A 20,712-nucleotide genomic window follows, 5' to 3' on the forward strand; every position below is an offset into this window, starting at 1 on the left:
CAACAGATTTCTCACGGTGGCCCCAAAACTGTGATGCTCAGGACAAGTAGGCTCTCACAGTTCCAGATCTCTGGCTCCCACTCTGGGAACACAGCCTCTCTGACCATATTGGGCCCGCAGCCTAAGGACGAGGCTGATTATTACTGCTCAGTGTGGGATGAAAGCATCAATGCTGACACAGTGCTACAGGCCCATGGGGACCTAAGACAGAAACCTGCCCCTGCCCCTCGTGGTCACCCCCATTATTGCCTGTGACAAACAAACAGGGAGACCACGGACACCCTAGAAGGTGTGAGGGTCTGCTCTGAGCACAGAACGACCTTAAAAGGTCGGTCACAGTTGTTCTCCCTCGTATTGTTTTTTTCTAAAAACAAAGCAAAACAAAGCTATTGAGATAATTTGCATGCCACAAAGTTCATTCATTTACAGTGTACAATTCCATGGTCTTTAGTATAGTTACACAGTTGGACAACCTCTATCATGACTGAATTTACCACATTTCCATCGCCTGCAGAGAAACCTTGGACTTACCAGCAGTGAAGTCACTGTCGCCACTGCACTCCGCCCTTTGTAGCCACAAATTCCATTCTGTCTGCAGTGATTTATTGTGGGCATTTCATGTGCACTGAAACACTGAACATGTGCCATTTTAAGTGCCCCATTCACCCACATTAGGTGCATGCACATTGCTGTGGGAACATCACCATCTGTAAATGTATGGAATGCTTCACTTAATTGCCTATCATCCTTGTGTGGAGCCCATGCTAATCTATCTGGAAGGTTCCAATTTTATTGCATAGGCTGTCAAAACAAAAGTGTGATTGCCTTCTGTTGCTGAATCTTAGGTGTAATATGTTTTTGAGGTCCATCTAGTTATATCTGGCTCTGTAGTTCACTTTTTTAAATTGGTGACTAGTATTTCACTGTATGGATGCACCATATGTTCATTATCTATTTATCAGCTGATGGACATTTGTGTCATTGACACCTTCTGTCTATTATGCATATTGCTGCCATAAACACTCCTATACAAGCTGTTTGTGTGGACATATATTTTAGTTTCTTTTGGTTTGATACCTAATAGCTGAATTCCTGGGCCCTATCATGACTTTATTATACACTTCTGAATAAAGTGCCAGACTGTTCTCCAATGTGGCTGCAAAGGATTGCATTCCCACTAGCATACATGAGGTTTAGATGACCATCTCCTCATAAAGCTGAAGTGGTATGTAAGTGGTTTTGATCTGCATTTCCCTAATGAGTAGGCATGTTGAGCTCCTTTTCATGGTCTCTACTGTTTCTATCACATTACCAGGAGCCTAGGCTCTGAAACTCTCCAGGAAGCATTGACTTTAAGGAGCTTTAGTCTGAGCTATTGTTGAAATTGTAGGCTCAGCCTGCTCACGTGAACACAGCAGAAAATCCTTGCTCAGGAAGATAATTCTCTCAGAGACACTAGAATGGGGAGACTGAGGGATGTGAGGACCGTAGTTAGGAATGTCCTGTGGAATCTGTCTGTGCCAGGCACGGCACGCGCAGGACTTCAGACCTGTTCTGGAATCTCTTCCTGACCATGCCGTTCACTAGTCAGCACAGGAGGCAAACTTCAGGCTCAGCAAGTCTCCCCATGGCTCAGAAGAGAAGGTGCCCCTGGGAACCAAGGAATGGTGGCAGCCCCTTCTTCCCTGCCAACACACAGCGGCAACTTTATGAACCCACACATTCCACAGAGACTCCAGCCCATCCCTGACAAAAAATGCATAAACTCTAGGAAAACATGAAAAATCCTTCCAAAAAGATAGAAAAGGACTTGCATAAATAGAAAGATAAACTTGTTGGTAGTTTGGCTTAATGATTTCTTTTTCCCTAATATTTATAAGGACAATTTTAAGGACAGAAATAGTCTAGAGCATTTTGCAAATGAATGGACAAAGAAGTAGGACATAAATTGTTGGATACTGAGACATTTGTTAAAGCTAAAATAATTTAACCAATGTGATACTGATATAAGAATAAAAAATAAGATACGTATTAGCATCCAAGAAAATAATCTATGCATGCAATGCACTTAAGAGTGATGTTTGAAGCACCATCCAGCAGTTAGACAAAATAACCTCACACATGAATAGTTTACTTTTGAATTCTAGAAAAGTGAGATTTTCCATGAGATATATGAAAAACTAATTTTTATGTAAATTTAAAATGGTTCCGGCTATGATGGAAAAACCCAGGAAGGAGTCAACCACCTGAAATTCTGGTCACCAATTCCAGTGTGGTAAGGGATTTCCCCACACCAGCAAGCCATACTGGGACATCAGCTGGGTGCCCTACAAGTCAACTCAATTCACACTACAAGACACTCAGTGCTGGAGATTACACAGATCCCACAGGGCAAGGGCTCAGTCCTGCAAGAATGCCCTCCGTTTGGGGTGCCAATCACAAGTATTGGGTGTTTCCTGAGCTTTGGGCCCACTTGAAGTGGGTTGCAGTTTCCAATCACCTCCTACAGGGATTTGATTAATTTGCTAGAGTGGTTCACACAATTCAAAGAAATGTCTTTTTTTTTCTGACAAGATTACTGATTCATTATAAAAAGGTATAACTGAGGAGCATCCAGATGGAAGAGATACACAGGGCCAGGTATGGGGGAAGGGCATGGAGCTTCCATGTCCACTGTGAGCCTGATATGGCTCCAAATCTCCACCTGGTCACCAATCTTGAAGCTCTATGAAGCCCCTCCTTTAAAAAAATTTTTTTTAGAAAGAAAAAACATGCAAGTGGGGGAGAGGGAGGCAGAGAGAGAGAGAGAGAGAGAGAGAGAGAGAGAGAGAGAGAGATGGAGAATCTTAAGCAGGTTCCATGCTCAGCACTGAGACTGATGCAGGGCTCAATCCCACGACCCTGAGATCATGACCTGAGCCAAAATCAAGAGTTGGATGCTCAACCAACTGAGCCACCCAGGTGCCCTTCCTACTGGGTTTTAGTGGAGACTTCATTACATACTCATGATTGGTTAAATCATCAGCCATTGGCAATAGATTCAAACTAATCCCTCCCACCCAGGTCAGGAGGGGGTATTGATAGTTCCAACCCTCTACTCACAAATGTGACTGCTGGCAACCAGCCCCCTATCTTTAGTTGCTTTGCAAAAGTCACTTTGCTAACTTAACCAAAGACACCTTCACCACTGGCATCGCTTGCAAGGTACATCTTTTTTGTTTGATCTGTAATTAAGGAGTGGTGGGCGTGAGAGTTTCCCCTACTGGTCTCCCAGCAACACTCTAAAGGAGATTTTTCTTTAATTTTGACGCTATATATACATGTTTACACTCCCATAGATCAGGGCTCCTTCTAAGAGTGAGAAAAAAGTATAATAATCATGTGCAGCATTACAGGATCATAGCATTTAGAAATCGGACCTGGATGTTAGAATAGACTGGGACCCGGTGAGCTACAGAAACAGCTGGTCTCTCAGGGCTTCGGGCCATGGTGAGGTGTGTGCCCTCCATCCTGAGCCATGAACAGCCAAAGAGCTATGCGCACACTCACCCTGAGGAGTCTGAGTAGAATGTAAAGTCTGTCCTGAAATGATGGGAGGCCACATAAGCGGAAACCTGGCCTGGCTGTAATGCAGGACTCAGATCAACACAATGTCACCCAATGTTGTGTCTGGGCCTGGAGACCAGGGTGCGCATGGGTTCCATTTCTGAGGGGTCAGGGATGATCAGAGCTGGGACTTGCCACCTGGCACTGCCTGTGCCCTGTGCTCAGAGCTCACAGCTGGGGCCTCCCCACTCCTGGCTCCACCCAGCCATTCCCCTACCACCCCCCTGACATCCTCAGATGGAAGGACCTGACCCAGGGCCAGTGAGGGGACAGAGAACTTGGGTCTGATTTGCATGGATGGGCCCTTCCTCTCCCAGATGAAGAGGGGAAGGGAGAGATTAGGGGAGGCTCTGCTCAGCTGGGTGGCCACAGAAAGCAGAAACAGTGACGATCTGCCCCATGCCCTACATTCCTCTCCTCCTTACCCTTCTTGCTCACTGCATAGGTAACTGGATTCAGGGACAGGGAAGTGGTCCAGGGAGGACTCTTGGGCCCTTTATCCTCCTCTTGTGTCTAGACCCAGCATCATCCTTCCTTTGTCTCTCCCCCTTGCAGAGTCCTGGGCCCAGTCTGTGCTGACTCAGCCGCCCTCAGTGTCTGGGGCCCTGAGTCAGAGGTTCTCCATCTCCTGAACTGGAAACACTGACAACATTGGTTGTGTTTATTGCGTTTACTGGTACCAGCGGCTCCCATGAATATGCTCCTCAGACTTCTCATATGTTATGATAACAATTGACGACTGATGCTCAGCAGTCCCTGATTGACTCTAGAGCTCAAGGTCTTGCAGCCCACGCTCCTTGACCATCACTGGCCTCATGCTGAGGCTGGGGCTGATTATTATTCCAGGCCTGTGAGAACCATCTCAGTGCTGACATAGTGTTCCAGGTCTGCGGGGAGGTGAGACAAAAACTTACTGTCCTCATAATGATGGGGATCCCTGTGCAGCCCCGACCCCTCTGTCACAATAGTTGCTTCCTTTGTTTGTTTTGTCAAAAGCTAGGGTCTGGGATCCATCCACCGGGAACTTGCTACAAAGAATGGGAACCATCTTCTCAAATTCTGCCCCCAAGCTTGCGGTTGGCCACAATACATTGTCTGTTTTTACTCTAATTGAACATAAATCTCTGGATTCTGGGGCAGGTTGTCCTGGGGAAAGAGTCCACGGAGAGATGTGTCAGTCTGCTTGGGCTGCCATTATGTAATAACACAGGCTGTGTGGCTTAACCAACAGAAGCACATTTTCTCAGTGTGGAGACTGGAGGTCTCCAGTCCAAGGTCTTCGTAGGTTTGCTTTCCTGAGGTCTTTCTTACAGATGGCTGCATTCTTGTGGATCCTCACTGTGGCCTATTTTCTGTGTGTGCTCAACTCTGTTTTTTCTTCTTCTTTTTATGAAGAGACCATTTGATTAGGCCATCACCCTTATTTACGACTTCATTTACCTTAATTACTTCCTTCAGTGACTTATATCCAAATACATACCATTGAGGGTTGGAGCTTCAACATAGGGTTTTGAGGGGGGAAACAATTGAGTCCATATCAGGGAGTCAGGGGAGAGCCAGGGACACAGTGTCCAGGTGTGTCGACTCTGAATAATTGACTGTGAAGATCCACACCATTTGGAGAATACCTACTATGGGAGAAACCTGAGTCTAGGGACGCGGACCACATGCGGACACCATAGGAAAGGTCCCCATGCTCAGGGCATTGACAGTGTTTGGGGGAAGAGAGAGGACACAGAAGCTAAACATGTATAGGAAAGCTATGTCCTGGGAGCATGGGGATGGGTGGGGTCGGTGGGGTGGAACCGGAGCATTGGAGCGGTTGACAGGGTACTCCAGAATCTGATGTGTTGTGATGAGGTCCCAGTGCTATGCAGACGAGGAAGGAGTAGGAGGGGAACATGAAGGTGGGGACCAGGCGGGGCTGTGGATGGTGCCCACGTCACCCGGTCCTGGACGAGGGTTGGCCAGTGGGGTGGAGAAGGAGGGTCAGAACCCCTGTGACATAGAGGATTTAGGGAATAAGGAGGGGGATGGGGATGAGAAAAAAGAAGTGGGCAGTGTGGCAACATTTCAGGGAGGGGGCTCCACCAGCTGGGACAGCATGAGGACCCGTCTCTGATGAAGGATGACTTCCACCTCCTGATTCCGGGAAAGATCAACCCCTGACCCAGGTGACTTGTTCATAGTTCTAGGAATGCACATATCTGCTTACTCTCATCTCACAATGTTCCTGTTGGAAGAGCAAAGAATTGTTACAAGAACACCATGCGAGGCTGAGCTCAGTTCCCTTATTCTCATTGCTACCCATGTGTTATAAACGTTCCCCTTTAGGGAAGCACAGAAAATCACAATTTCCTTTAGATAAGTTAACATGAACTTCAAGAACTGGGGTTCTGTAGTTGGTTTGGATTTAAATGTTTCCAGAGCATTCTTTCATACAATAAAGATTGTTAATGACTACTTGGCTACCCTTCTCACTTTCTTGCTGAGGAAAAGGGATCAACAGGACATGGCGGATAAGGAGGCTGAAGCTGAGCTCCATACAGGACCCCAGCCTCGGAGCAGGGGGTCAGCAGTCCAGCAGGCAGGATCAAGGCAGATGGGTCCACACCCTGACCCTGTCATCCCCTGGTTGGGGCTTGCAAAGATGTGCTGGCAAGCAGTGTTAGGACAGGCTCATTATGTCCCAGGGCACACTGTCTAGAAGAAATAAGGAAACTACTAGAAATCCAATGGGAAGTCACCTAAAGAAGACAAAGCCTACACTGCAGTGATCAGAGGAAGAAGGGTTGAGGCCATGCTTTACAGAAGAATCAGAGAAAACTCTGAGATTATTTCTTAAGGAAAGAATTTCATGTTGTCACTAGTTTATAAATCCATTAAAGGAAACATAAATTTCCACAAGTTCACTTGCCCCTTCATTTACGACACACGTGGGCTAATGTGATGGAAAGTGCACTGAGCCAGGCACAGGGTCCCCATCAAACAAGAGAGAAGCTTAAGCTGCAGGGTCTCCCAGCCAGGCGTCTTACAGTCTTTGATCTGGACAGTCTCCCAGAGGAAGAACGCACAAAGGGATCCCTTGGTCCTGCTTCAGCACCATTACATCCAGGGTGACTACAGAGCTTGGATGAAGATGGCAGGCAGCTGAATGATGACCTTTCAGAAGAAATCACTGTCAGCAGGGTCGCTGGGCACCACTGAGTCTCTGTGATGGCCTCGCTCTTCCTGAAGCCCAGCCCCTCCAGCTGCAGCCCAGCTCCAGAATATTCTGATGTTCCTGCCACAGAGCATTTCCGGGCCAGGCCAGGCTCACGCTCACCCACGGGGTTTGATCTGGAATTTAGGTAGTCTCACGTGACTTAGAAATCAGAAAATAAATTCCTCATGATGGAATTTCTCTGACCCCTTGCACCTTGCTCACACCCAGAGCTGGCCACGTGGCTGGTCAGGGGTTCTTTCTCCCCAGACTCAAATCAGTTCAGAGACTGATGCGTGGAATTCCAGAATTTCTCTTTTTTTATGTTTTTATTTTTTTTATTATTTTTTAATGTCTATTCATTTTGGAGAGAGACAGAGACAGAGGGAGAAGATGGGAGGAGCAGAGAGAAAGGGAGACACAGAATCCGAAGCAGGCTCCAGGCTCTGAGCTGTCAGCACAGAGCCCGATGTGGGACTTAAACTCACGAACCACGAGATCATGACCTGAGCTGAAGTCGGATGCCCACCTGACTGAGCCACCCAGGGGCCCCCTAGGATTTTCCTAATTTAAAAGCATCTGTTTACTTTATTTTGGCAAACGGGATCAATGTTTCATCTGTTCATTTTTGGTCGAAGTCTATGTTTCTGGCGAGATCATGATGAAAAGTGGATATATTTTCAGATGCAAGCACACAAATTATTGTCATTTTTCTTTAGCTCCCACAGCACTCATTCTTTAATATGGACTATATTTTTCTCAAACTTTACATTTGAAATGTTGATCCTAAACATTTGGTCACCACCAAAGTCATGCTCTTCTGGAACACATCCTGCTCAAGGGATTTAGAGTTTTAAGTAAAATGCTACAGAGAATATCATTTGTCACAGCTCCCTGCAGACTTGTGTCCTGTGCTTGCAGACAAGATTCCTAGGAGTGACTCACTGTGTTAAAAATCTCTATGAATGACAGTAGTCCCAAGTGTGTGGAACGTTGACAGACAAGGAAAATTCGCCTGGAATAACCCACTAGCAATGTCTTCCAGGTCCCTTCCCGTGGCCTCCCATCCCTGCAGAAAGGCTGTCTCTCCCCTCGGTGCTATGGGGAGTTGACAGGGAAGGGGAGCCATGGTCACCAGTAGATCACATCAGAGGAAAGAACACAGCGTCCTGCACAGAAGGGGCCATGTGTCCCTGGTGACGGGATCATGCCCATCACATTTTACACCTTATATATAGACTATTTATTTGTTAATTATACCTCAAAGCGTGTTGGTGAGAAAATGATTGGAAATTGAATTTTAAAGCCCAGATTTTTCTCTCAAAAAATTATCAAATTTGGTAAATTCCTTTCTCATCATCTCTATACGTCATCTACTACTTCGTTGTATGAGGTAAGCCTCTGTACTTAGTGACCTCTCTCTGTGAACTTGTGAGCAATTTCTCTGTCGTTGTGTGTGTGAAGGGCTGCCTGTTACTGAGAAATTCAGAAAGACATACCATGCTATTTCCACAGTGTATCTCTGTTGTGAATATGTAGAGTTAAAAAAAGTGAATGTATACACACCCACATAATTATTCTGCTAATAGTGTCTTTCAGATCATCGAAACCATCTAAGATTAAACATGTATTCTGATTAACAAATCAACACCCAATGAAACACATTCTATGAACAGTTCATTTCACCTCGAACAGGAAAGAAGGTGACTACACACAGCACTCATGGAACAAGTAAAAATTTGGGGACAAAAGTGAGACAGCTGCCACATTTAAAAAAAAGTCAGCATCATTCATGGTGTGAAATGCTACAGGACACATGCCCATCACAGCTGATTCAGCCCACATGTCTTTGTGAGAGAGAGAGAGACAGACAGAGAGAGAGAGAGAGAGAGAGAGAGAGAGAGAGAGGAGTAGAAATCATTATGCCTTTCTGAATGTTTTCTGTAAGAAGGGTGCTGGGGACAGTCAGAGGCAGCTGAACAGGTCTCCAGCCTTCTCCAACAGCACCTCTTCAGAACAGCTCATCACCAAAGAACCGTCCAATCTATTGGATGGTCCTTGTCACCTTCTGACAGGAGGGTCCCCACAGGCCATAGGACAGTCTGAAATCCTCTTTTTCTGTCACTAGCCTCAGCTCAAGCACTCGAAATTACTTTTGGGGGCTCCTGGGAGCCTCATCCCTCACCCCCCTTCATTCCTCAGTCTCTCCTCACACCAGTATCCCCACTCCACCCTGGCCCCGCTCTCTTCATGGAGACCCATCCTCCTCAGGTCAGGGCTCCAGCCCCAGGTCCTACTGGGACAGGCGTGCTAAGAGGTGGGTCTCAGGGAGCCGACCTCTGTCTTTCTAAAGGTGCAGAGCACCGTCTTCTCAACCCCTTCCTCCGGGGTCTTCCTCCGGTAGACAGGAGAGGAATCCAGGGGCAGGGCCGGGTTTCTGACCCTGCCTCACTGGAAAGTGAGGTCAGAGGGAGGAGGAGCTCCCCAGCCTTCCCAAACCATGGGCTGTGGCTGGTCCAGGCCTCTGTCTTTCTGATATGCTGACAGCAGGACACATCTCCCTTCAGGTGCTAGGTCTCAGGGCTACCCCGTTCCACTAATGTAACCCATGAGAAAGGGTCAGCATTTGAGGAGGCCGTTCTAGGGAACTAAGGGACGCGTGATTTGAGGAGGTTGCAGCTTCGTGAAAGGCCCCTGGATGAAGGATTTTTCCCATTTCTGAGGCAGGGGCAATGGAAGTGGCGCTGGTAAAGGAGGGCCTGCCCCTCCCTCAGGCAGGATGGTGACCTCGCCTTTCACACCTGGTGCAATGTGCTCCAGGGCCAGCAGGTGGCGCTGTGGGCACGTGCCTCAACCACAAGGTAGCGCCCAGAGCTGGAGACCAAGCACCTGGCTGCTTAGTAGGTGCCCCTGCTCAGGGATGCCTGGGGCCCAGCAGCCCCTTTCTCCCAAGGCCCTAGATGTCCCCACAGAAGAAATTCACCAGTCCCATGCTCTTTAAATACAACTTTGAAGCAGAGGGTATTGATTCCTGGTTGATGGAGAGGTTGGGCCAATCCGGAGGGATGGGGACTAATCTGAATGATGGGCCCTGTTCCCATCAGAGTGAGGGAAGGGATAAGAGAGGCTGGGGGATCTCTATCCCAGCGGGAGTATGGGGAGAAAGTTCTTGGGTCATCTCTACCATGCCCTGGACCCCTCTCCTCTTCACCTTTCTCACATACTACACAGACAACTGAACTCCGACGTCAGTGGTGGGGGAGGGGGGGTCCCTCTGGGGATAACTGGGTCTTTTCTTTCTCCTGGGTCCTTATCTTGAGTTGTTGGTGGGACCCTGACTCTCTCTCACTCTGTCCTTCACTTTAGGGTCCTTGGCATGGTCTTTGGTGACTCAGTCACCATCAGTGTTGGGGACTCTGGTCCAGGATGTCACCATCACCTACACTCGGAGTAGCAGCAGCACCAGATCTGATAATGGTGTGGGTTCCACCTCTTAGTGCTGTTGTTCCCCCAAATACTGGCTTTTGGAAGTACCTGGCCATCAGGGGTTCTAGATTGATCTTCTGCCTCCAAGTCAGATAGATACATGGCTTCACAGACCATCTGTGGGCTCCAACCTCAGGATGAGGTTGATTCTTACTGTCTCACAAATGACAGAGACCTCAATGCCCACAAGGTGCTTGTTCCCAGGAGAGATTGAAACATAATACACCCTCTGGGGTCCCTGATCAGACCTTCCCACCCTTGCAAATTGCTGTCATCATGACACCAGCACCTGAAGGTCTGAAACCCTCTGTATATCTGTTGATTCAATAATGTCCCCACCTCTGATCCCATCCAGGCTTGAGGCTGAGACATTCTTATGATGACTCCTCTTCCCAGACATGTCCACATAGGCAGGAGCTCAGAGTCTGTCTCAAACACAGAGACATGAAGAAGGCACTAGAGCTGAACCCAGCAGCCTCTGAACTCACGTGGATCCTCAGTTACTGCAGATGAGTATAAACAAGTTAGTGTATTAAGGGTTGGCCAATTGGCCGCATGAGGTGCAAGCGGAAATATTCTCGTTTTCACAGTTGTAATACATGATCTAATCATCAGGAATCCTAAGCATCAGGAATAGGTGATATAATAAAATTCTGCTGATGCAGCCGAGACACAAGCTTTCTATGGCCCCTTTGTAGTGAGAGGGGCCTCCCTTAAGCCCGATGCCCCCTTCTTCAAAATTCCCAGACGCCCTGGGTCTCTCTGTGACATCAGGAGCAGCTCAGAAAAGAGGTTCAGGACAACCTGTGGAACTCTAACTGGGGTGACAGGAGTGCAAGAGAGGACAGGGAGTGTCTGGGGTCTGATGGCTTGTGAGACAGGCTGGGACAATCCTGTGTGGCCCCTGCCAGCAGAGACAGCACTCAGGGCTTCTAGGGTGTTCAGGCATCAGTGTGCTCACTAGATATTGCTGACCTGCCAGGACCCAGGGGCCTTCACCACACGGGCCACCTCTATCCCTGAGTCAGCTCCTCACCTCCTCCTCTGTTTCCTTCCACCTGTGAGAGGCCCTGACAGGGAGGCCGGACAGATGGACAGCAAGGGCTTAACTGAGCACAGCAAGCCCACCCCTGTGGAACTTTCCAGAGAAGTAAAGAGACTTTGGGTGCTCAGTATCCACGACAGAGCTTTAGCGTCAGAGTCTGGGTCTTAGGACCTGGGTTCCTCTTCTCACCCTCCCCACTCTCTGCACAGATGAGGGCAGACCTCTCTAGGGTGGATGAAAGAACCCCCCAACTCTGCTCCACACCCCCACTCTCCACTGCAGTGGGATGCCATCCTCCTCACATTCCTCTCTGTCCCCTTACAGTGTCTGTGACCGAGGTGGGGCTGAATCAGCCACCGTCGGTGACCAAGCCCACCCTCAGTGACCAAGCCCACCCAAGATGGCCACATTCACCTGCACTGAAAGTAGGAACACTATTGGCAAAAAGTGAGCAGCTTGGCTGCAGCAACACCCGGGCCATGTCCCTACACTTCAAATCAACAGGAAGAAAGAACACCTGGCCCTCTTGTTCTCCCATAGAGCTTCTGGATGCAAGTCAAGCAGGCTGGCCTCTCTGACCACCCCTGAGTCCCAGGCTGAGGACGAGGCTGACCACTCCTACTCAGCATGGAAATGCAGCCTTGGAGTTTGCACAGCACTTGAGACCAGTGGGGAAGTGAGACACCAACCCTGAGCTCCCAGGCCTCACTGGCACGCAGGGCCCTCGTAGAGCACCATGTCACCGGCCCACAAGAGACAAGGGCTGGGTTCGACCTGACAGTTGTGTGGACTACTCAGGATTATAAGAAATAATAACGTCAAGAAAAAAAAGGCTGGATCTGCAGAATTAGCAAGTGCATATGGACAGCTTCATTACAACTCTATTTGGCCTTTATGAATACATGTACACTCACGTGCTTTCACAAAGAGTAAAAACAGACTTCAGGTTTAAGTGAAAGGATATTTACTTTCCTAGGTCTTTCTTTCTATTTCATTTGGAGATGCTGGATTCGTGTGCTCAGCTGGTCCATCCCTATGACCTTGAGTACATATCCGCCAGGGTCACCAGCCACCAGCCCCCTTCCCCCACTGTTTCTCCAGCCTTGACACATGCCCTGACCTCTGACCCAGGGCTCCTCCACTTCTTCAGGGACTTCACTCAGCTCACCCTACAGATCTCACCTTACATACCATAGCTGTGTTCAGACTCCTCTGTCCCAGCTGCCCATGTGCACCCCACATGCACACAGGCAGTATCCCCATATGTGTGCCCCTGCCGCACCCCCTTCTGTCCTTCCAGGTACCACATGCAGCAGGAGACACGGTTGGAGCTCCAGGGATACAGTTGACAGAGACGGACCTTTTGAAATAAATCATAGATTTCCACTGAGGTGACATTCCACTTAGGAGGCTGTCACTGTTCCCAATAAGAACTTAGAAATTTTCTGTTCCTTTAGATACTATGGGAAAAAAATAGAAACCAAATAAATTGGAACCATCTGATCTCTGAGTGGTTTCTATATGTTCCCTGTGAAAATGTCTGTATCTTCTGACAATCTGTGGAGGGGTTTTAAAATCACATTTTTTTTTATTGTTTCTAATAAAAGTATTCTACTTACTCAATTTATGTCTGCTGGAGCCAGTTTTGTATCTTCCTAGGAAAGCGTGTATTTTTTCCAGTGGAGCAGAGTTGAAACAAAATGTTAGTTTATACCTATGCTTAATACAGGCTCTCAGATTTTTCGTTTTTCATTTTTCAACATAGGACCACCAGGTGATGCTGTGGGACTGTCCTGTGATCCATACACAGCTGCTCAATAAAGACCTTTCTTTCACTCAAAGGAGATTTGCTTCAGGGATGGGCCTTGTGCTCCTGTTGGAGACTCAGAACCTGTGTCCTCTCTGGTCTGATAGAGTCCTCCGAGTAGGAACATGTGTTCCCTCAGCAGGTGTTTCCTCCCAGGGCTCTCCACAGGGGTGAGGCCAACCTCCATGGTCCCCAGTGTATGGTCTGAGCTGAGCTCCAGCACCAGGGCTCAGGGACGGGCTGGGCAGTCACTGGATGGACCACATTTGCATGGACAGCCCCTCCTGTGGCAGAGGGTAGAGGAGAAAAGGAGGCCTGGGGCGGCCCAGCCCACTGTGGGGACCAGGGGCTTTGTCACCATGGCCTGAACTCCTGTCCTCCTCGCACACCTCTCTCAATGCACACGTAGGGACAGGCACCAGGGACACAGAGAAGCCTTCCAGGTGGTCTCGGCCCACCTGGCTCAGACACTAGGAAACTTTTTACCCTGGTCCCCGCCCCATCGCCCATGAGTGTCTGTGTTTGCAGGTTCCCTGTCCCAGCCTGTGCTGACCCAGCTGCCCTCCCTCTCTGCATCTCTGGGAATGACAGCCAGACTCACCTGCACCCTGAGCAGTGGCTTTGGTGTTAATGCTGTATCATATACTGGTTCCAGCAGAAGCCAGGGAGCCCTCCCCAGTATCTCCTGTACTACTACTCAGACTCAATTAAGGAGTTAGTATCTGGAGTCCCCCGCCGCTTCTCTGGATCCAAAGATGCCTCGGCCAAGGCAGGGCTTCTGCTCCTCTCTGGGCCGCAGCCTGAGGATGAGGCTATTACTGTGCTACAGCTCATGGCAGTGGGAGCGGCTTTCATTAGTCACAACGTCTCAGATAAGGAGGATGTGAGGCAAAAACTCCTGAACCCACAGACCTAGTCTCTGAGTATTTTTCCTGACAAGCTTCTGTGGAGGCTCCTGTAGGGGAGACACTCTGTGGTGAGACCTGTCCTTGAGGAGAAAGGAGTGACACACAGATTACACTGTTGCTGGGACAGCACAGGGGTTCCAGGAGCACACGTGGGTGGGGGCATAGATCCCAAGTGCACATGCCCCAGGGTGTGGAGAAAATTAATAAGAAAGAATCATATAAAAGCAAAAGACCTCAGTTTTTCCCTCCCACTGTATCTCTTTTATTATTCATCCAGAATGTTTTATTTCTCACACTTTGGGTCACCAATTCTATGCTTTGTTTGTCAAGTGATTGTCTACAACATCAGTTGCGGGTTCTACAATTTAAATAAATGTAACACTCAACTTATCTGCCTGGAAATGGTGTCAGATGCACAGGTTAGGGGCTCTGTCCCAGGAGACAACTCCTATTCCAACGCCGATAACAAATAGTAGTTAACCCATAAGTTCTGTCCAACGTGATACAAACAGGGGTTCCCGTGCACCCTCCGCAGTTTTGATTAATTTGCTAGAGCTGCTCACAGAACTCAGGGAAACTCTTACTTCCACTTGCCAGTTCACGGAATGATACTGAAAGAGTAGGATGAATGGTCAGACGAAGAAGCACATGGGTAGAGGTCTGACAGGAGCCCCCAAACAAGAGCTCCCGTCCCCGTGCAGTTGGGGTGTGTCACCTTCCCTTTATGAATGTGTCCACCTATGTGGGAGTCTTTGAATCCCATATTTTGGCATTTTTATTGAGTCTTCATGTAGACGTAATCAACCATTGACTCCACATTCAGCTCTTCTCCCCTCCCAGCAAGGGGGAGGCTGGATATTCCAAGCGTCTGGTCATGGCTCAGACTTTCTGGGGACCACCCCCAGCCAGGAGCCTTTCTAGGGTTGCCTCACTGAAACAAAAATGCTCCTAGTGGCCTTGTCACCTAGGAAATGCTGAAGGCTTCGGGAGCTCTATGCCAGGAATCGGGACAGAAACCCACGGTTTCTAAGATCTCACAATATCGTCTCAACTGAAAATGATGACAGTCATACTCATCCATTAAATGTAACTCTTTGTACTAATGATACATCCATAGCTGATATGTTAATACCTACCTTGGTCACAGACACAATTTTCTCTTTCTCTGAACCAGCTGACAAAAAAGTGGTCACAACTGCTTCTTACACTGACAATACCCTCCCCCCCCGCCCCCGCATACCATACCCCACATTTTCTCCCCTCTGTTCCTGCCTCTCTCAGGCTTCAGTCTATCCCTCTGGCTATTCAGGTGTGAATGCTGTCTCCAGGTTACGATTTTAGAGAACACTGGAAACGTCTTGCTGTAGTTTCCAGTGTGCAGTGTCCATCTGTAGGGAGAAGTCGCAGAAATTGGATCAGCATGAAATCCCTTCATCGTTTGATTCCTGCTGTCATCCCCAGATTGTAGCTCCTATGCAGCATTAGCCTCCATCAGTCTCTAATATGCTGACACGATTACTGTATTTCTTACAAATGAATGCTTATCCAGACTTGGAGCTATTGGTGTACTTATTTATCTTCTTCAGAATTAGTGAGGACCCACAAAAGGTCACTGTTGAAATAGTCAAAAAAAGGAAGGATTGATTGCATATTTCAATACATGCCAACTTCTCTCGTGCCCCAAAATATTTGTTTCCTAAGACCATCAGGACACTCACTCAGCCACACACACTTTGCTCCAATCAGTGGAGTCTCATGCATCGGCCCTTTGCCAGAATAAGAGTAGATGCTCTCTCATGGTCAACACAAGGGAGGCATCGGGGGATCCTGGAGGTGCAGGGAGGATGGCTGTGATGCAGGAGTTGGGGGAGGGGGAATAACGGGGATGTGTGGTAACCCCTGGTCCTGTGCCTGCTGAGACCTGAAGACCCCAAAGCTGCGGGGCTTTGTGTCTATAGGGATGAAAATGGACAGAAGTCTCTCCATCCAGAAGACTTGAACTTCTGATTCAGTGGAATTACTGTCAGAGCTAATCTGCACCAAATTCCTCCTCCTCGTGTAAATTCCATCCTTGTGCAAGAGAAATAGCACTCAGGACACTGACCTTCTTTAACTCCAAGCTTCAGGACACTGGTGTGTATTGCAATGAGCCAGCCCCAGGAATCAGTTTGCATGGAGATCAACACTCAGGGAGTTGAGAAATCAGAGACGGACAGGGGAACACTTGTATTCATGCTTGGCCACTGAGTGAAAGTCTTCCTGAGGGCACTGGGGCGTATTTTTGTTCTTTCTTTCTCTCTCTTTCATACACACACACACACACACACACACACACACACACACGGCTCTCTCCTCTCTCTCAGTGTCTATTGTCATGGACTCTGCAGTTTCTGGGATTCTCTGTCTTTCCAGAAGTCAGGTTCAGCCTGTGCTCACCCAGCCATCCTCAGAGTCACAACCTCCGGGAGGCAGAATCTTTTCAGCAGGAAATACCATGGACATCGAGTGTGACTGGGATCCTGTCACCAGGGCAGGACATGCCGCGAACACCTGCTCTCCTGGGACAAGGCTGATGCTCAGGAATCCCAGGGCAAGTCTCTATCTCCGTGGGCAGTTCAGCCCTAATAATCTTTGAACTCCAGTCCATGCCTGAGGCTGATCAGCACGTTGATTCTGGGATAGCAGCCTCAGTGTTGCTCCCACAGAGCTCAAGGCCCTGGGGACGTAACACAGTCTCCCTGCGCTCTCAGGGCTGAACTGTCACTCCTGTGACACTCCAGTGGCACCTCCAGCCAGGATGGACCTCTGTTGAAAAGTCGATCCAACCAAGGGCTACAGGGACTGTGACCTCAGGGACATAGTGCCCCTTATCTCCACCTCACCCAGAGTCAAATGTGGGATCTTTGAAAGAATTTTCTGGGTCAAATTGGCCTTGGGTAATAGAAATACATTCCTCTGGTCATGGGTGACTGAATGAGCAATTAATTGCTCTATCTTGAACATACAGGACACACAAAACACAGCAACGATTGTTTTACCCACCCCTGAGATGAGTCTGACTCCTAGTCAGTCCATCCTGGAAGTTCTGTGTTAAATTCCATCACTGAGATGAGTCTGAAGTTCACAGGAACAGGCTACTAATGGTGCTTCCCTGGACACCATGTTGGGCTTTCCTTCTACTTGAAGGACCAGACCTAATATACAAAGTCAAGATTAAAAAATAAATTAATAATAACAACAGTAATAAAAATGATTTATTTTTTTATTTTTTTTTCTTAAATTTATAATGTTTATTTAGTTTTGAGAGAGAGAGAGAGAGAGAGAGAGAGAGAGAGAGAGCATGAGTGGGGGAGGGGCAGAGAGGGAGATACAGAATCCAAAGCAGGCTCCAAACTCCAAGCTGTCAGCATAGAGCCCGATGCGGGGCTCCAACCCATGAACTGTGAGACCATGACCTGAGCTGAAGTTGGATGCTTAACCAACTAAGCCACGCAGGTGCCCAAAAGCATGAAATGATTTAGAAACAAGTTTACAAGACCCCTATTAAACCAAGAACTAAAGCCACATCTTTTCCATTAGGTTTTCATCTATTTTCTCAACTACTATTTCAATCCATAATTTCTCTGCAATAAGCACGAATGTATGAAAACATACTCATGATTGTACCCGCATCTTCCCATTAACAGTGTCATTGAGTTTAAATAATTCTTGCTGAACTGAATTTTGTATAAAATCACCCACATTCATTTTGAGGTAGCAGTTGTCCAAGTGGTGACAGACACATGAAATCTGCGACGAGGTCCCCGACAGAGCACCCGCAGCTGTCACTCCTTCCCTCCTGGAGCTTCCTGCAGGTTTGCCCTTCGTGCTCTGAGGTCAGGGCCACACTCGGGCTCCTGCAGACTTGGGTCTGTGTGCTGGGGGGACAGATCCTAGGAGGGAATCACTAACCACAGTGTGTGGAGAACTGTTGTTTCGTGGAGGTGGAAGTAGTGACAGACGACGAAGATGGTCAGTGTGTAACCCCCCTAGGAAGGCACACGAGGGCGTCTACCCACAACCTGGAGAAAAGGGCTCCGCGTCTCCTCAGTGCTGAGGGAACTTCTGGGAAAGGATAACTTTGAAACCAGAAAGGAAACAAGCAGAGGAAAGAAATCAGCCTCCTGCACAGAACTGGCCAGGTGCCAATGTGGACCCATCACTGTTCTGGCCCTGATCCTCATCTGTGTGGTTGTACAAGAGTCACCACCTTAGTCCTGCCCCATCAACAGCCAAGGGAGCCATGGACACGCTCACTATGTGGAGCCTGAGTAGAACACAGTGTGTCCTGAGGTGATGGGAAGTCACACAGGGGGACACCTGGCCTGGCCTGAAGGAATGGGACAGTGGACACAGCAGTGAGGAGGCAGGAACTCTCTCTGATGGGCTCTAGTCACCATGTCACATAATGTTGTGTCCAGGCCTGGACACCAGGGGGCACATATCACTTGTTTCTGAGGAGTCACAGATGACCAGAGCTGGGACCTGCCACCTGCTATTGCTTGTGCCCTCTGCTCAGGGCTCACAACTGTGACCTCACCACCCTCTTACCCAACAGAGCCCCTCCCCTTCCCTCTACCCTGACATCCTCAGGCAGAGGGACCTGACCCCGTGCCATTGAAATGTCGAAGAGCTGAGGGTCTCATTTGCATGGATGGGCCCTCCCTCTCTCAGAGGATGAAAAGGAGAAGGAACAGATTACGGGATGTCTGCTCAGCTGTTCAGCCACAGAAGGCAGGATCAGTGATGATCTCGACCATGGCCTGGTCCCCTCTCCTCCTCACCCTTCTCATTCACTGCACAGGTGACTAGATGTGGGGACAAGGGAAGCGGTCCTGGGATAACATGTGTGACCTGATTCTTCATCACCTTCTCTTTGTCTCTCCCCTTCCAGGGTCCTGGGCCCAGTCTGTGCTGACTCAGCCGCCCTCAGTGTCTGGGGCCCTGGGCCAGACGGTCACCATCTCCTGCGCTGGAAGTGCCAACATCGGTATTGCTGGTGTGAACTGGTACCAGCAGCTTCCAGGAAAGGCCCCTAAACTCCTCATCTATGATAGTAGCGATCGACCCTCAGGGGTCCCTGACAGATTTTCTGGCTCCTCGTCTGGCAACACAGGCTCCTTGACCATCACTGGGCTCCAGGCTGAGGACGAGGCTGATTATTACTGCCAGTCTGTTACTGACATTACTCAAGGTGCTGACACAGTGTTCCAGGCCTGTGGGGAAGTGAGACAAAAACCTGCTGTCCTCTCAGCAATGGGACTTCCCATCTATCCCTGACTTTTTGGCCATCTGAGCTGCTGCTTTTTTGATATAAACTGGGGTCTGAGACCCACCTCAAGGAATTTTGTCTACAGTCTTTCCACATTCTCTGAAATTTCTCCTTGAAGCCTCTCATTAGGAGCAACATATTGTGTGATTTTCTCAAACTGGGCACAAATTCCTGCATTCCAGGGGCAGGCTGTCCTGAGGACAGGGTCCATGACAGGTCATGGCAGACACAGGGACACAATATTCAGCTCTGTCTGAGTCAGGACACATCAGGCGTGTCCAATATGTGTCCTGATAATAACAGTTCCCATAAATTGTCCCTAAATCCTCATCTATTATGATGGTTAGATCCTCTGGGGACCCTGATTCATTTTTTGACTCCGTGTCTGGAAACTCTCACTCTGAGATCATCACAGGGCTGAGGTCTGAGGATAAGGCTGCTCCTCCCTGCCCCCTCACCCCTGCTGTGACAGCATCTTGGGCTCACACAGAGTCCCAGGCCCATGAGAACTGAAAGCAGAACCCCTTTCTCATCTTCAGGGAGGGCGAGGCCCCAGCAGCTTACCAGGCTCAGCCTGTGGCTTCTGCTTCTGATGCTCCTGCTACTGCCACCATGGGCCCTGGTGCACGCAGCAGCACCACCTGGGAGTGAGGGCTCCTCCTTCCCTTCTGTCCCCGATGTCACTCACAGCAGCCCCTTCCTAGACAAAGGGTCTCAAAGGACACAAGGAAGCTCATCTTGCCCATCAGGTTGAGACATGAGGTTTCTTTGCACCGAAGTTCACGGACTGGGGGTTGTAGGTCCAGTGTTCTCAACTCCCACCTGACCTCTGACGAATCCAGGGTCTCCATCCTTGGTCATTTACCCATTTCTAGAAGTTTCCAGACCTATTTAATCCTCTTATTAGTCTTCAATAAGAATGCCTGTACTTTTTTTGCTCTTTGGGATGATTTCTTCTCTCACTGAAGCATAAGCCCTGGATTACCTATAGCTGAAACATATATTTCAGTCATTTGAAATGAGTCCCTGTCCATTCCCATCAATGCTGAGACCCAACCAGTGACTTTTCTTCTTCACTTTCATTGTATAATACTTGCAGAAAGATGTTGCATAATAATGGTGTTTAGCTCAGATTAGTCTTTTCATCTTATAGAAATGTCCTCCCGTCCCCACCCCATTAGCTAATTTTCTGGTTGTGGGACTGAGTCTGATGTGTGGGTAGAGAGTGTGTTATCACATTATAAAATCTCTGTCTGCTTCCATTTTATGTGGTTTTTATTAGAGCTTTGCTTTCAGGTGGAGTGGACCAAGATGGTGGAGCAGCATGGAAGTTCTAGGCTTCTTTCA

General features: G+C 48.5%; 1 protein-coding gene, 1 non-coding gene and 1 gene segment (V, D, J or C); 2 read left to right on the top strand and 1 right to left on the bottom strand.

Annotated features, from left to right (window-relative positions):
- The window catches only part of LOC128777111 (uncharacterized), a 20,094-nt gene extending 6,032 nt beyond the window's left edge, over window positions 1-14,062 (top strand). The window contains exons 3-4 of the mRNA XM_053902887.1: window positions 10,175-10,287; window positions 13,802-14,062. Coding sequence (XP_053758862.1) covers window positions 10,175-10,287; window positions 13,802-14,062 — 374 coding nt within the window. The remainder of the gene's footprint in view (window positions 1-10,174; window positions 10,288-13,801) is intronic.
- The window catches only part of LOC128777126 (immunoglobulin lambda variable 1-40-like), a 113,483-nt gene extending 94,110 nt beyond the window's left edge, over window positions 1-19,373 (top strand). The window contains 1 exon segment of the V gene segment in view: window positions 18,988-19,373. Within this exon segment, the coding sequence occupies window positions 18,988-19,373 (386 nt within the window).
- Window positions 712-813, bottom strand: LOC128777140 (U6 spliceosomal RNA). The gene has a single exon (XR_008422338.1). It is a non-coding gene; the product is annotated as a U6 spliceosomal RNA (small nuclear RNA).
- Window positions 19,374-20,712: the final 1,339 nt, after the last annotated feature.

Source organism: Panthera pardus, unplaced genomic scaffold, assembly GCF_024362965.1.
Source record: "Panthera pardus isolate Hobbes unplaced genomic scaffold, ASM2436296v1 HiC_scaffold_15, whole genome shotgun sequence".
NCBI classification, from domain to species: Eukaryota; Metazoa; Chordata; class Mammalia; order Carnivora; family Felidae; genus Panthera; species Panthera pardus.